Genomic DNA, 17,457 nt, shown 5'->3' on the forward strand with positions numbered 1-17,457 from the left:
AATATGATCTCACAATGAGTGCCCTTCTGTGCTGTTCTATTCAAACTGTCCTACCAGGAACCCCTGAGGCCTGGCGGGTGATGATGTCCCTGAAGTCCGGTCTTCTGGCAGAGAGTACGTGGGCCTTGGACACCATCAACATCCTGCTGTATGACGACAGCACCGTGCCCTCCTTCACTCTCACACAGGTGAGACGGACTGGGTCCCCTCATAACAGAATACTCTATTAGTTGGCCGCCTCATTAGCTAGTGGGCCTCATTAACTTCTGAAACAAGTCACCAATCAGTCGTCTGTTTTCTCTCGTCACTGCAGAGAAGTGGTTCTCAGTAAAATTATGGCAAAATAAAGAGTGATTTGATTTAGCTACAAGAAGCACATTAATATTGATTTGATTAATACTGATTTTATTTGATTTAGCTACACAATGCACAATGACAATGGGCAGTGATCACATTGTTGCCATCATGAGAAAACCTTGCATCTCCAAAAGGAAGAACGGTCTCTGATGCACATTGATTTGTCATGTTTTTTTATTTACATTTTTATTTCATATAGAATGGCTTTTTAATAAATGGCTAATGTCCTAGTGTCTCTATGTTGCAGGGTTTTCTGAAGAGTCTAGATGAACTTGACTGAACTGGATCTAGAGTCTAGATAACTTGACTGAACTGGATCTAGAGTCTAGATAACTTGACTGAACTGGATCTAGAGTCTAGATAACTTGACTGAACTGGATCTAGAGTCTAGATAACTTGACTGAACTGGATCTAGAGTCTAGATAACTTGACTGAACTGGATCTAGAGTCTAGATAACTTGACTGAACTGGATCTAGAGTCTAGATAACTTGACTGAACTGGATCTAGAGTCTGGATAACTTGACTGAACTGGATCTAGAGTCTAGATAACTTGACTGAACTGGATCTAGAGTCTGGATAACTTGACTGAACTGGATCTAGAGTCTAGATAACTTGACTGAACTGGATCTAGAGTCTGGATAACTTGACTGAACTGGATCTAGAGTCTAGATAACTTGACTGAACTGGATCTAGAGTCTGGATAACTTGACTGAACTGGATCTAGAGTCTGGATAACTTGACTGAACTGGATCTAGAGTCTGGATAACTTGACTGAACTGGATCTAGAGTCTAGATAACTTGACTGAACTGGATCTAGAGTCTAGATAACTTGACTGAACTGGATCTAGAGTCTAGATAACTTGACTGAACTGGATCTAGAGTCTAGATAACTTGACTGAACTGGATCTAGAGTCTAGATAACTTGACTGAACTGGATCTAGAGTCTAGATAACTTGACTGAACTGGATCTAGAGTCTAGATAACTTGACTGAACTGGATCTAGAGTCTAGATAACTTGACTGAACTGGATCTAGAGTCTAGATAACTTGACTGAACTGGATCTAGAGTCTAGATAACTTGACTGAACTGGATCTAGAGTCTAGATAACTTGACTGAACTGGATCTAGAGTCTAGATAACTTGACTGAACTGGATCTAGAGTCTAGATAACTTGACTGAACTGGATCTAGAGTCTAGATAACTTGACTGAACTGGATCTAGAGTCTAGATAACTTGACTGAACTGGATCTAGAGTCTGGATAACTTGACTGAACTGGATCTAGAGTCTGGATAACTTGACTGAACTGGATCTAGAGTCTAGATAACTTGACTGAACTGGATCTAGAGTCTGGATAACTTGACTGAACTGGATCTAGAGTCTAGATAACTTGACTGAACTGGATCTAGAGTCTAGATAACTTGACTGAACTGGATCTAGAGTCTGGATAACTTGACTGAACTGGATCTAGAGTCTAGATAACTTGACTGAACTGGATCTAGAGTCTGGATAACTTGACTGAACTGGATCTAGAGTCTAGATAACTTGACTGAACTGGATCTAGAGTCTGGATAACTTGACTGAACTGGATCTAGACTCTAGATAACTTGACTGAACTGGATCTAGACTCTAGATAACTTGACTGAACTGGATCTAGAGTCTGGATAACTTGACTGAACTGGATCTAGAGTCTAGATAACTTGACTGAACTGGATCTAGAGTCTAGATAACTTGACTGAACTGGATCTAGAGTCTAGATAACTTGACTGAACTGGATCTAGAGTCTAGATAACTTGACTGAACTGGATCTAGAGTCTAGATAACTTGACTGAACTGGATCTAGTCTAGATAACTTGACTGAACTGGATCTAGAGTCTAGATAACTTGACTGAACTGGATCTAGAGTCTAGATAACTTGACTGAACTGGATCTAGAGTCTAGATAACTTGACTGAACTGGATCTAGATAACTTGACTGAACTGGATCTAGAGTCTGGATAACTTGACTGATCTAGAGTCTGGATAACTTGACTGAACTGGATCTAGAGTCTGGATAACTTGACTGAACTGGATCTAGAGTCTGGATAACTTGACTGAACTGGATCTAGAGTCTAGATAACTTGACTGAACTGGATCTAGAGTCTGGATAACTTGACTGAACTGGATCTAGAGTCTAGATAACTTGACAGAACTGGATCTAGAGTCTAGATAACTTGACTGAACTGGATCTAGAGTCTAGATAACTTGACAGAACTGGATCTAGAGTCTAGATAACTTGACTGAACTGGATCTAGAGTCTGGATAACTTGACTGAACTGGATCTAGAGTCTGGATAACTTGACTGAACTGGATCTAGAGTCTGGATAACTTGACTGAACTGGATCTAGAGTCTGGATAACTTGACTGAACTGGATCTAGAGTCTGGATAACTTGACTGAACTGGATCTAGAGTCTGGATAACTTGACTGCTTGCTTCTCCTCGTTGCTCCACAGCTGCCGGGCTTCCTGGAGATCATCGTGGAGTACTTCCGGCGGTGCCTGATTGAGATCTTCGGGATCCTGGAGGAGTATGAGGTGGGAGCCGAGACCCAGAGGATCCTGCCGGGACCGGACCCCGACCCCCCCAAGGAGACGGAAGAGGAGACGCTGCCTGTTCCTCACCTGGACAGCCAATCTCAGGAAGAGCAAAGAGACAGCAAGACATCTGAGGAGGACCTTGTTTGCATTCCGCCTATCATCGGCCCAGAGGTCGCCTCGGAGGAGCAGAAGAAGGAGGAGCCTGTTGCTGTTGTCGTTGTCAAGGAGGAGGAGAAGGACGGGGAGGATGTAGCCACTGAGCAGCCTGAGCCCAGCCAACCCTCTGAGCCCTTGGAGCCCAGGCCCCAGCAGGCTAGTAAGTTTGACAAGCTGCCCATCAAGCTGGAGGAGAAGAGTAAGGAGGAGGACATGGTGGAGGAGCGCTCAGCAGAGTTGAGTTTGCCCAGGGGCTTCGTCAGCGGCCTGCTGCACTGGGAGGCCGGAGGAGGAGATTCCACCGAACACATCCAGACCCATTTCGAGCTCCGCGGCAGGGAGACCTTCGCCAAGCCCCTGGAGTGGGAGCAGGAGAGGAACACGCAACCAGAGGACCAGATGGCAGACATGACTATGGAAGAAATAGCCGAAGAAAAGAGCTTTGCGGCCACTATGGATGACTTGCTGAGCACCTGGCCAGGCTCTCCGTCAGAGGGGAAGAGGGAAGCGTTTCCATTCAGCAGGCGGCAGCCAGTGCAGAGCCACATCACCCTGCTGGAGGAAGAGCCATGCTGCTGGGACGAAGCTCCCCTCTCTACAGCTGCCCCCTGGCAGGACGCGCTCGCCAAGCGCTGCATCTGCATCTCCAACATCATCCGTAGCCTCTCCTTTGTCCCGGGCAACGACACGGACATGTCTCGCCACCCGGGCCTGGTGCTGATACTGGGGAGGTTGATCCTGCTGCACCACCTCCACCCCCAGAGGAAGAGGATGGCACCCACCTACCAGAAGGAGGAGGAGCGGGGCCTGGCTTGCAGCAAGGACGAGTGGTGGTGGGACTGCCTCTCGGCGCTCAGGGAGAACACGCTGGTCACCCTGGCCAACATCTCTGGCCAACTGGACCTGTCTCTCTACCCAGAGAGCATCTGCCTGCCCATCCTGGACGGCCTGCTCCACTGGATGGTGTGCCCCTCGGCTGAGGCCCAGGACCCCTTCTCCACGGCGGGTGGCTTCTCCTCGCTCAGCCCCCAGAGACTGGCGCTGGAGTGCCTGTGCAAGCTGAGCATCCAGGACAACAACGTGGACCTGCTCCTGGCCACGCCGCCTTTCAGCCGGCAGGAGAAGATCTTCGCCATGCTGCTGCGCCATGTGGGCGAGCGGAAGAGCCAGGTGTTCCGCGAGATGTCGGTGGCCATCCTGTCCAACCTGGCGCAGGGGGACCCCACGGCGGCGCGTGCCATCACCCTGCAGAAGGGCAGCGTGGCGAGCCTTATCGGCTTCCTGGAGGACAACGTGGCCATGGCCCAGTATCAGCAGAGCCCCCACAGCCTCCTGCACCCCACATCCCACCCGGAGCCCCCGAGCGCCAACATGATGTGCCGAGCGGCCAAGGCGCTGCTGGCCATGGCCAAGGTGGCGGAGAACAGGCCTGAGTTTGTGCTCTACGAGAGCAGGCTGCTGGACATCTCCCTCTCCTCTGTGCTGAACTCATCTGTCGCGGCCATCATGTGTGAAGTACTGTTTAAGATCGGCCGCTCGTGACACACACATAGGCACAGGGGGCACTCGGAGGCCTGCTTTTAGAAAGGCACAGCCCGGCTACATTGGGCACGACGAACTGGGTGGTATTATATTTTTATTTAAAGAAAATAACACAAAAAATGTTTTTACATACAAATGAATATATATAGAATATATATATAGCTCCTCTGCTCCATCCACGTTTATTTGGGGTTTTTAAGTAATTTTAATACAAAATATTTAATACTTTGTTATTTTAAGATTTGTTTGTTTCTATTCTTTCAAATGTTTGGGTTTCATTTTGTTTTAACCAAAGTCGGCATCTTGACGGCGGAGGACAACTCTGCTAGTTTTGGGCGTCTCTTGCTCTTATGTTTTATAATTGTATGTGGCTGTTTTATCTGTGGGGCTCCTTCTGTTTTATGGTCTCTTTTCGGTGGGGGGGGGGGCGATTTATTTAAATTGTAAGACATGTTGTAGATAGGCCTCTCTTATCATGTGGTATGATAAAGAAAAAACACTGACCTTATATATTATTCAGTACATGTATCCTGTTCTGATAAAAACTTTTAAAAATAATGAAAAAAAGACCTATTGTGCAATAGGATTTAGTTGGCTCATTGAGGGGAGATTATTACCAAAATGTGAATTATTTTGACCATCTGCAATTTGACCATCAGTATTGCGTAACCATACCAGTATAAAATAAGAGGGGTATGTCACTTTTTTTTTTTTATTGACCTCTTGACCCTGTAACAGCCAAGTCGACTTTCTCAACTAATAGTACTTGTACTTCCATCAGTTTTTTTTCTTTCTCTCATATTTCTGGGGGCCATTTTGTAAATACAAGTTGTACATTCGACCGCCCTGTTTTGGTTTTCTTCTCCAAGAGATGTGGTATAAATCAGTGCCGGTAGTTGATATAACTATAATGGTCATTATTATAATCACAAATACTGCTCATTTGAATACGACTATTTAGTTAACTCGGTTAAGATGAGGTCGACAAACCATTTTTTATTAATGTATTTAAAGAAAAGGAAAAAACGGTTTCATGGTGTTTCTGTGATCCAGGCCTGTTTTAAACGGACAATTCGGGACGACTTCCCCCCCTTTCTGACGAGCCTTTTTATTGAGATCATGGAAAATCTTGATGGAAAAAACAACAAAAAAAAGAAACATATTGTACAGCTATAGGAGAATGAGATGAGTGGATCTGTATTCAAAGAATAATGTTGTTAAAAACTGACATGACTTAAAAAAGTTATAACAAATGTAAAAAAAAAAAGATAAAAAAAAATCTACGTACAAAATCCTCTCCCTTTTAATTTGATGAACATTGTTTATTCAGTATGAAATCTTTATACTATATGTTCCACATGTTAAGAATAAATGTACATGAAAACTGGTTTGAGCACTGTGAAGGACGCTTGTGACTCTTTTTGTCTCCAAGGCCTCTGGAGGGACTCGTCTGTCATGGTGTAGGGATGCACCGATACCAGACACCAGACCGTTACCAGGCGGAGGGTATCTGTATCGAATTACCCCCCCAATTACTCAAATCTGACACCGTACTCCACGTGTAACATGTCCAACAAAGCAAAACTGCTTGATTTTCTGCATTTATTTTTACACACGTTAGAGTTTTTGTCTAATGGATCTGAAAACTTAAAAGTTCAGGACTCCGAGAATCGGTATCGGCAAAATAAAGAATTGGTATCTGTGCATCCCTAGTATAGGGTCAACAAAAACGGCAACCAAGAAATTAGGGCAAGCACAGTCGTACACACAAGGCCACGGTTTTATTTTGGACCACATTAAAAGGCAAAACGATTAACTTGTCGCTTGTTTTTTTTTTAAGTTGATGTCAGACCGGGCACAACGCTCCACGTTACAGATGTGGTGTCACTGTATTTGCATGACGTCCTCCCTAAACCCGATTATGAGGGGCTAAATGTGTACGACAACATCAGGGCCAGTCTGGGAGTATTTTTAAATTCTTTTAGAAAGACTCGCCGGGACGGACCGCTCGACATCAATCGGATCTCTATTCTCATGGATAAAGACCTCAAAGACCCGTGCCGACAACAGGCGGTATAAATAGACGCTTGAATATGGAAAAAGACCGCCTTAACGATGCATCATGGGTAGTTGCAAGCGGAAAAACCTTCAACGCGGCATAGAAAGTGAGTTACGTGAGATCTGATCATCCATGAAATACCAAGTAAATAACCTGTTAGACAAGCATTCCATGCATAGCAAAAGTCAATGCGTCACCCGCCTATTTACCAACACATCTGAGACCACCCTCCCTCACCCAGGGTAGACAGTGTTCTGCTGTGTCATTAAAAATCACATTTCTTAAAGGTGCACTATGCAATTTCAGGGGAGGGGAATTTGTTTGCAGAGCCTGCAAAAGACATTTATTGTATTTAAAGAATTCTACCTTATATTTATCATAAATGAAAACTACATTTTGAGGCACTGAACCAAACGTAAGCCTAGAATATGATGTTAAATAGTGGGCCCTGCCTTTGTAAACATCGTGAAATATTAACTTTTCAGGAAGCTTTCTAGCTTCAAACAGTGTTCCAGGTATCCAATTCTCCTCGGAGGACAGTTTGTTTATTCAGTTATGGAAATATATGTTCTCTGACTCACAAAACGACAGTGCACCCTTAAGTGTCTTCTTTGTGATGTTACAAGTGGCAAACAGAACGTGTCCAATTTTTGTTATATATTTTTGCAAAGTGACGCACACACTTCTATAACTATTAACCACATATTGAGAGCTTATGAAGCCCATAACTATAAATAAATCTAGACTATGGTGCGGCTCAGTCCAGTCGTTCAAACAGTCTCATACAAGCGGGATCGGTGCTCCTATCTACCAGTTGAGCGGAAGGCATGTATGGGACAAATCATCAACTGCTGTCCTGTGTCCCATCTCCAAATCCACTGGTCTCTCGCCATGACCACTCCAATAGTCTCAAGTCCCACAGTAGTTTGACTCGGGCTGTCCACAGCTAGTAGCAGAGTATAAGACCCCCCTCATTTAGACTGGAAGATAGAATCCCAGTTTTCAGCATCAGAGTTTGCTTGAGCGTCCTCGTTCTTTGGAATGGCTGGGAAGATTGACTGCATCTTCGGTCTAAACTCCGACAACTGACAAGATAGAAGATTCATTAAAATGTGTATATAATCCAACAATATCTTACGTGCATTTAGTCTAACGTAGATATTATAGGCTATAACCGTAGTAATACATACACTGTGGACACCCATGGCCTTCCAGATAGTGAAGCTTAACAAACCAACTCCACACCAGGCATAGAGGGAGCCCCAGCCCAGGGCCCGTAGTGCTAGGGACGCCCCAGTCTCTGGGACTGCAGCAGTGGCCATCACTCCCTGAGAGAGAAAGACAGACATACTGTCATGGGCAATGACGCGTTGGAATATTTCACACACAAGAGTGACAGGTAACCCCTGTCCCTAGTAATGGCTGTGGACATGACTGGGAAACTAATTTAAGGCAAGTTTCAGGATGTTTAGAAGCCTAGAACCAAGGGCCCTCTTTGGATGTCCAAAAGGTTTCATATGGGTTCTTATTTCTGAGAAACTGGCAGCAGCCTCCTGTTGACATTTGTTAGCATATCTCCATATACTTCCATAGCTGTAGAAAGAACTAGAGTGGGACTCCAAAACGTTGGTCTCGGATGTTTAATTTTGTATCCACTTTTAACTAATCACATACAAATTTTAAATAAAAATATATATACAGTCAGGTCCATAAATATTTGGACATTGATACAATTTTGGCTCTACATCCAAATCAGGTGAAACGTAGGAATTACAACAATTTATATATGTGCCTCCTCCTTTTTAAGGGACCAAAGACCTGACTGTATATACTGTAGTGCAGGTCTTTGGCTGACTGTCAAGGATCCACTAAGCAAAATCGGACAAGAAATGCACAAGTTATCAGGGTACATCCCGGACAGACAGACCGATACACACACATGATGACAATAACCCCTAAATCCCCTTGCACTTTGCAAGAGTAATAAGAACCATTTGAAAGGACTTCTATACAGTTTTGAGAGTAATGGTTTCATTATACCCAATTGACTTGCACAAGCACTGCAAACGGATGTGAAAACGTTTTGAACATCCCACAAGGGGGCTTTGTTGGTGATCAATAGGCTATATATATATAAGCTTCTAAAAATCCTGAACCTTCCCTTAATATAGAGAGGAATGTATCAAGACTGACCTTGCGGCCTCAGAAAATATATATAATCTAATTACTACTTCATTCTCCATCTTAATGTAATTATTCATCATGTTCTTAAAATACCATGCTCATTAGATTAACTAATCTAAGAGCTGGGTGAGATGTTGTTTTCTGAAGAGGTAGAAGCTGAGAAGAGGACTTCAGTCCAAATTACTTCTTTCTTCTTTGACTATCTTGTATAAAACACAATTTTTTTTTAATAATGATCAATGTGGGTCAAAAATCCCTCTCCACTAAATTTGTAAACTAATGCTAAAAGAGGCATATATTCTTGTTGTCAAATACACCCCCCCCCCCCCCCTATAAAACAAGCCCTCTGAATCACTTTGACATGCTACTATCTACCTCTAGCCTGGTCGGGCAGAGACACAGCACCCTTGTACTTTTCCTTTGCTCAGTCTAACCAGACACTGTAACTGCCATGGTCCTCCACACTAGATCTAATTTGAACGCTTTACGGGGCACATTTGGCCGAGACTGATGTCTACGACAAAGATAGGGCCTGTGACAAAAATAGACTTCAGAGACAAAGGCTCCCCCTGTCCTGCAGAGTATATCCAGAAAACAAATATAATGCCGTGCTCCATGTGCGTCACGTCTAATTACCTCCTGTGAGGGTCAAATAAGCATGTGGTTCCAAAGTGAATTAATTGAATGAGTGGGAGTCCCAGTCAAAGCAACGTTTCAGAATTCGTTCAGCCACCTGAAATGAAGGGAAAATAAGGAGTGCTGTGAGAAGCGCTCCCTTTGTGACTGGGCTGTCTTTGGACATGCCCCCTTTGTCATTGAGACACTTCATTCTATTACGTGGCCTATTCTACTCTAGTGCCTCAATTCCCTTCACAGTTCAATTTGGCATATCTCCTCCATTCATTTGCCCAGTGTCCATTAAAGGGCAAGTAAACAAGATCACATGCGGAGGATGTAAAAGTAAGACTAGGCTTGAACCACAAATTTAATCTGGAATACAATGTAAATCAAAGTAGGCCATCACATCCAAACCGAACCAAAAGGTCTGACAATCATGCTTAGCCTTTAGAAAAGGTCTATGTACAACTTAGAAATCCAGCTTCATATACCCCTATGAGTTACAATGCGATTAGCGTTGCAAATATGGTAGGTACTAGGTAGGCTATGCAATGTTGTTTATGTCGGATGTGAAGGGCTGGCCTACAATAGTGAGTATCTATTGACTCCACATTGTTGAAACCCATGTGAATGTCATGGTCAGTCTGGTTTAACTAGGCTTGGCAAGTCTTGTTTAAGAATCAATGGGTCACCTTCAACAATAAAAATAAGTAAGATTCATAAATCAGTGTTATAATCCATGGGTGACATGGCAACCCAAATAATATCTGCAGTTATACTCACCATTGATAAACTGACTGTGGGATTGATCCAGATTACTTTCAAAACGAAATTATAATACCGATAGGCCTGTTCTAAATTACAGTGATGCACAATTTTTTTTTTTTTTTTATCCACTTGTTCTCCCATTTTCTATATTTTCTCCCATCCCAATTTTCACAACCCTCCCCTGTCACGAACGCTGTTTCTTGCCTCCCACAAGCCGGCTGCAATGTGGACTAAGTCATACATAGCACAAGTCCCCTCCGGTACTTGAGGTAACAGCAGTCGCATCTTTTCACCTGCGCAGCTCGATCTCTCAGTGGCGAGGAGTAACGTGTGGGAGGCTCACGCTGCCCCCGACACTTCCTGATTCTACTGCGCAGGCGCACCAACCGACCTGTAGGAGTCGCTGTCCACACCGCCCGATCCCCACCCATCAGTTTCCCACCCCCTAATACGGCCAATGTGTATTAGTATGAACGACCAGCTAAACTGAAAGCAATGTGGAGCGCTGGGCTCGAACAGGCGAGCCCAGCGTCTCCGCATTCGTGGCGAGCGCCTTGCCCACTACGCCACGTAGCCGCCCCTAGTGATGCACAATTGTTTATAATCATTTATGACATGGTCGTAATCAAAAACACTCAAAGAGGATATAGTTATACCTTACTAAACCATCCTGGGCTATTTTTCTTGGCCAATGCTAATGTGGAGCCAAACCCTGCAATCATCCCAGCAGATGCCACAGTTGTCAGGAAGGCAGTACCTATGGAAATGACACAGACAAATATAGTATTCAGGTAAGGGTTGCAAATACAGTGACGTTGAGCAAACGGATCATTCGTGTGTGCATGCATCAGAATAGGGCATTTGTGTCAGCGTCCCTAGACTCTGGAGACCTGACCAATGAGGTTAAGCAGGCAAAATCCGTATCATCTTTGAATGAATGAATGAATGAATGAAAACTTTATTTAACAGATTGCAGAATGGGTACAATACAGTACGGCTCAATACATACAATTGTTAAGGGGATGCAGACCTGAGAAAGACGTTTGTCTTGTTTCCATCAGGGTCCCCCATTTTCAATTCATATAGACATTTATGACATACACAACATACATGACATTTATGGCATAGGGACATATAGGTATTTAGTACTGATACATTTGTGACATAGGCGGTATTCAAATATACAGTACTGTTACCCCTAGATCCTGACAGAGTATATACATATGATGGGGAGGGGACTGTACATTAGGAGGGGGTGGGTGGGTGGGAGGGAAATATACATACGGCGGGGAGGGAATATATACATGCGGTGGGGAGGAGACTGTCTATTAGGAGGTGGTGGGGGTTTTGGGCATTTATGGTGGCCAGTTTCGAATTGCAGCCTCCCGTAGGTGCTCTTTAAGGGCGGTTTTGAATGTGGGCAGGGATTCACATTCCTTTACAGCTTTGGGTAGGGCGTTCCACATTGTTGTGGCATAATTGCGAAACGTGTTTAGTCCCTTGTTTGAGCCGAATCTGGGTTTAACATGATTTGTTGAGCTTCCTCTGGTGTAGTGGTTGTGGTATTCACTGACCTTTGGGAAGTATTTTGACATGTACATGGGCACCCCGGTCGTATAGTGTATCTTGTAGACCAGGCCCATTGCAAGTTGCTGTACTCTGTCGTCTACTCTAAGCCATCCTAGGTTGGCAAAGTGGGCAGGGGTGAGGTGGGTTCTGGGGTTCAGGTCAAGTAGTAGTCTGACCAGTTTGTTTTGTGATGTTTGTAATTTTGTTTTAAGCGCCTTTGAGGTGCTTTGGTACCATGAGGTGCACGCATAGTCATAGTACCCTTGAATGAGTGCTCCTGCCAGAGTCTTCAGGGTATTCTTGTTTACCAGAGAGGAGATCCGGTACAAGAATCTAGTTCGTTGGTTGACTTTTTTTATTACATTGGATGCCATTTTGTCACAGGAAAGATTTGCCTCTAGGATGGAACCCAGGTAGGTAATTTCGTCTTTCCTTGTGACAATATTGTCACCCACTGTAACTGAGAATCCGTCGGTCTTGCTGAGTTTGTTATTTGAACCGAAGAGAATGGACTCTGTTTTGCCCATGTGTAATGATAGTTTGTTATCAGCGAGCCATATAAAGATTTTGCCTAGTTCCGTGCTGAGGGTTTTTTCAACCTGCAATTTGTTCTTGTCAGAGACCAGCAGGGCTGAGTCGTCCGCAAACAGGAACAAGTTGCAGTCACAGGCTGATGACATGTCATTTGCATAAATTAGGAAGAGTAGCGGTCCTAGTATGCTTCCTTGTGGAACACCACAGCTCACTGTGAGGGGGGGGGATAGAGTACCGTTTACCTCTACCATCTGTTCTCTCCCCTCCAGGTAGGATTGCATCCAGCTCACTGATAGGCTATCAAAACCAATTGCTTTTAGCTTGTCCATTAGAATGGAGTGATTGACAGTGTCGAAGGCCTTTTGTAGGTCCAGCATGACCATGCCGCAGTATTTGCCAGCGTCCACCTCTTGTTTGATGTGGTCGTTCAAATAGAGGAGGCATGTGTCAGTGGAGTGGGACGTTCTGAAGCCAGATTGGAATTCGTAGATTAGGTTTTTTTCCGCCAGGTACTTTTCGACCTGTTCGTAGACTATTTTCTCCATGACTTTCGAGATGGAGGTAAGAATAGAAACAGGGCGGTAGTTGCCTGGGTCTAATTTGCTGCCCTTTTTGTGTAGAGGGGTCACTCTCGCAATTTTGAAGTCCTTGGGGACGTGCCCCTGTCTTATAGAGAGGTTTATTATGTGTGTGATGACTGGGGTGATGGCGGCTGCTGCGTCTCTGAGGAATTTGGAGGGGATGTTGTCATGGCCAGTGGCCTTGTTAGGTTGGAGGCAGCGTTTCCGTTAGCCGGTAATTACCGGTATTTGACTGGCAAAATCTGTTGAAGTCCGACATATTTAATCTCTCCGGTCATAATGTCCGGTGAAAATAATTCCCTCTAAACACAATTAGATTATTTGAATTGTATTAAAATAGGCTAAAATTATATAGCCTATGCGATGAACGAAACAATCTCACCAAGCAGCCGGTCTAATAATGACATCCTGCTGTCAGCGCGAGCTGGCTGCTGATATATTTACGTGAAGCATGGCTTGGCAGGGTGCAGTACTCCAATTCAGCCATTGGCAATTCAGCTGTTGGGTGGGGGCGCTGCTGACACCACTGCTCTGCTCTGCCTGCTCCAAGTGCTCCATGCTTCACGTAAATATATCAGCAGCCAGCTCGCGCTGACACAGCGGTGCCAAATTTCTCAGTTCTTCGCTTGATATAATTAATACAAATGTCCAATATAACGGAATTAGTTAGCTCATAAAAATGTGATTATAACAGACTGCTGTTTATTAAGGTCGGGCAGACTGCCCACCGACACCTCAAGTCGGCAGCAGCAGCACGAAGTCTCGAGGGACTTATTTTATTTGGAATATATTAATGACTGATACGCAAAAGTAGCCTAGTTTTAAGTTAAAATATTATAAATGCCTTGATGATGTCATTCTTTATATAGGTCTATCGATTGTTTTTAAGCTCAATAAACTCTGACCGGAATTTATCCCATTTGTCCGGTAGATTGAAATCTACCGGACACTCAGACCTGCAAAAAAAAATTCTAACGGAAACCCTGGTTGGAGGGCGCTCAATTTTTTGAGTACCTCATCGGTTGTTACCATTTCAAGTTTGAAGTCGTCTTTGTGGACCCCTAGGTTTTTGTAGTATGCTACTATGTGTTCTACCCCATAATGCCCTGAGTGGGAGGGTAGTTTGTTTACCAGTGTTGTGGCTATGTTTGTGAAGAAGATGTTTAAGTAATTGGCTACATCCAGCTTGTCTGTGATGAGCGTGTTGTCCGTCTTTATGTTTATGTTTGAGAATCTGGTTTTAAGTTTTTTACTGCAGCCTAGTTGATTATTGAGTAATTTCCAAAGTTTGCGGGGTTTGTTTTTGTTTTCCTCAGTTTTGTCGTTGATGAAATTTCTTTTTGCGGTTCTGATCATGGTGTTTACGTCATTTCTTAGTCTGTTTCTTTGGATTTTTAGTTAAACCACGTGGGCTTGGAGTTCACTGTTTGAGCTTTTGGAAAGCTTTGTCTGACTTTTATGAAGTTCAGAGCATTTTTTGTCTCTGGTTTTCATAGCGGCCAGTATTTCAGTGTGCATCCATGCCTCAGCGCGATTTTTAACCCTGGTGGTTCTTATCGGTGCCATGTTGTTGAGTATTGCTGTGAATTGCTTTCAAAATACACTTGTCGAATTGCTTTGACCTAGCTTATTATTGTATTTTCTTTTAAAGTTATTATGTCCTTGTAGTTGTAATATATGTGTATGCAAGTCATGCATAAACATAAAACGATTGTTATTATTATTGATGGTGATGATGATGATGTGGTTACACGCGTAATAATAATTAGGCTATATCCTTAGAGACCCAGTGTGTAAAGAGCTAACGTAACGCCAGCCTCTGGTTAGTGTTCTGCAGCAGCTAGCACTGAAGCTAAGATGTCCATAGAAATAACAGCAAAGACCATAAGTTAACGTTACTAACAACACAGCAATTAGTCACGAAATAAATGACAGCTTCGCTTGCCTTTTAACAACTGGAGTTTAGACGCGTCGTTGTTTTCCTCCACGGTTGTAGTTACAGTAGTGTTGTTGTTGACATTGAAACTCGTGTTTTCTCTCTCAGCTGCCATGTTGCCCCAGAGCGACCACAGGAAGGGCTCGTGTAGAAACACACCAAGTAGGAACGTAAATCAACGAACCGATGTTGTAACTTTTGTAAAGGTGGAATGATCGAAACATTAAAAAAAAAATTAAACACAACTTTAAAAAGTGGGCGTGTGCAGATTTGCAGCGATTATAATTTTTCTGGCAATAACACTTGCTCAATTCAGAGAGCGCGTGCACGTAAGAGTAGAGTAGACGACAGAGTACAGCAACTTGCAATGGGCCTGGTCTACAAGATACACTACACGACCAAGGTAAGGTACCCATGTACATGTCAAAAAAAAATACTTCCCAAAGGTCAGTGAATACCACGATCACAACACCAGAGGGAGCTCCACAAATCATGTTAATCGTGTTGTGATCGTGGTATTCACTGACCTTTGGGAAGTATTTTGACATGTACATGGGTACCTTGGTCGTGTAGTGTATCTTGTAGACCAGGCCCATTGCAAGTTGCTGTACTCTGTCGTCTACTCTAAGCCATCCTAGGTTGTCAAAGTGGGCAGGGGTGAGGTGGGTTCTAGGAGTAATGAATGAATGAATGAAAACTTTATTTAACAGATTGCAGAATGGGTACAATACAGTACGGCTCAATACATACAATTGTTAAGGGGATGCAGACCTGAGAAAGACGTTTGTCTTGTTTCCATTAGGGTCCCCCATTTTCAATTCATATAGACATTTATGACATACACAACATACATGACATTTATGGCATAGGGACATATAGGTATTTAGTACTGATACATTTGTGACATAAACGGTATTCAAATATACAGTACTGTTACCCCTAGATCCTGACAGAGTATATACATATGATGGGGAGGGGACTGTACATTAGGAGGGGGTGGGTGGGTGGGAGAGAAATATACATACGGCGGGGAGGGAATATATACATGCGGTGGGGAGGAGACTGTCTATTAGGAGGTGGTGGGGGTTTTGGGCATTTACGGTGGCCAGTTTCGAATTGCAGCCTCCCGTAGGTGCTCTTTAAGAGCGGTTTTGAATGTGGGCAGGGATTCACATTCCTTTACAGCTTTGGTTAGGGCGTTCCACATTGTTGTGGCATAATTGCTAAACGTGTTTAGTCCCTTGTTTGAGCCGAATCTGGGTTTAACATGATTTGTTGAGCTTCCTCTGGTGTAGTGGTTGTGGTATTCACTGACCTTTGGGAAGTATTTTGACATGTACATGGGCACCCCGGTCGTATAGTGTATCTTGTAGACCAGGCCCATTGCAAGTTGCTGTACTCTGTCGTCTACTCTAAGCCATCCTAGGTAAGGTCAAGCAGTAGTCTGACCAGTTTGTTTTGAGATGTTTGTAATTTTGTTTTTAGCGCCTTTGAGGTGCTTTAGTACCATGAGGTGCAAGCATAGTCGTAGTACCCTTGAATGAGTGCTCCTGCCAGAGTCTTCAGGGTATTCTTGTTTACCAGTGAGGAGATCCGGTACAAGAATCGAGCTCGTTGGTTGACTTTTTTTATTACATTGGATGCCATTTTGTCACAGGAAAGATTTGCCTCTAGGATGGAACCCAGGTAGCCGGTAGGTAATATCTTCTTTCCTTGTGACAATATTGTCACCCACTGTAACTGAGAAGCCGTCGGTCTTGCTGAGTTTGTTATTTGAACCGAAGAGAATGGACTCTGTTTTGCCCATGTGATGATAGTTTGTTATCAGCGAGCCATATGCAGATTTTGCCTAGTTCTGAGCTGAGGGTTTTTTCAACCTGTAACTTGTTCTTGTCAGAGACCAGCAGGGCTGAGTCGTCCGCAAACAGGAACAAGTTGCAGTCACAAGCTGACGACATGTCATTTGCATAAATTAGGAACAGTAGCGGACCTAGTATGCTTCCTTGTGGAACACCACAGCTCACTGTGAGGGGGGGGGATAGGGTACCGTTTACCTCCACCATCTGCTCTCTCCCCTCCAGGTAGGATTGCATCCAGCTCACTGATAGACTATCAAAACCAATTGCTTTTAGCTTGTCAATCAGAATTGTATGTATTGAGCTGTACTGTACTAGTCTGTACCCATTCTGCAATCTGTTAATAAACTTTTCAATCAATCAATCAAAGGCGAGCACGGTATAGTAAGTAACGTGGTGTGATGGAACGAAGCGCCCAGTGTAGACACTCCTGCTGCGATCAGACTGTAAAGCCCAGTGTAGACACTAGACACTGCTGCTGCGATCAGACTGTAAAGCCCAGTGTAGACACACTGCTGCTGCGATCAGACTGTAAACTAAAGCCCACTGTAGTCAGAGCTCCGTCGCCCCACACCGTGGCTCCACACCACTGGTCGGTGGGTAAAGCGAGTAGCATGTTTGGAGGAGGACTCGGGGTGACGGTATATTCAAAAGCCCCCCACACACATCATCACTACTAGCTTCCAACAACACGGCTCTGTGCACAACCTCCTGGAAGCCCGC

The 17,457-nt window shown here is 44.1% G+C and overlaps 2 protein-coding genes across 2 annotated transcripts in view; one reads left to right on the forward strand and one right to left on the reverse strand.

Annotated features, from left to right (window-relative positions):
• arid1b (AT-rich interactive domain 1B) overlaps positions 1-5,936 on the forward strand; it is a 122,496-nt gene extending 116,560 nt beyond the window's left edge. The window contains 2 exon segments of the mRNA XM_084314256.1: positions 58-188; positions 2,848-5,936. Of these exon segments, the coding sequence (XP_084170382.1) occupies positions 58-188; positions 2,848-4,629 (1,913 nt within the window). The 3' untranslated portion in view covers positions 4,630-5,936.
• Positions 5,937-6,914: 978 nt separating this feature from the next.
• On the reverse strand, positions 6,915-15,013 carry tmem242 (transmembrane protein 242). The gene is made up of 4 exons (XM_084315234.1): positions 14,888-15,013; positions 10,915-11,015; positions 7,879-8,016; positions 6,915-7,773 (listed from the first exon to the last, which is right to left on the reverse strand). Exons 1-4 carry the CDS (start codon positions 14,991-14,993, stop codon positions 7,660-7,662), a joined length of 459 nt encoding a protein of 152 aa, XP_084171360.1. The 5' UTR covers positions 14,994-15,013; the 3' UTR covers positions 6,915-7,659.
• Between the last annotated feature and the right edge of the window lie 2,444 nt (positions 15,014-17,457).

The sequence above is a fragment of the Notolepis coatsorum genome (genome assembly GCF_963971535.1).
Source record: "Notolepis coatsorum genome assembly, chromosome: 5".
In the NCBI taxonomy this organism is placed as follows: domain Eukaryota; kingdom Metazoa; phylum Chordata; class Actinopteri; order Aulopiformes; family Paralepididae; genus Notolepis; species Notolepis coatsorum.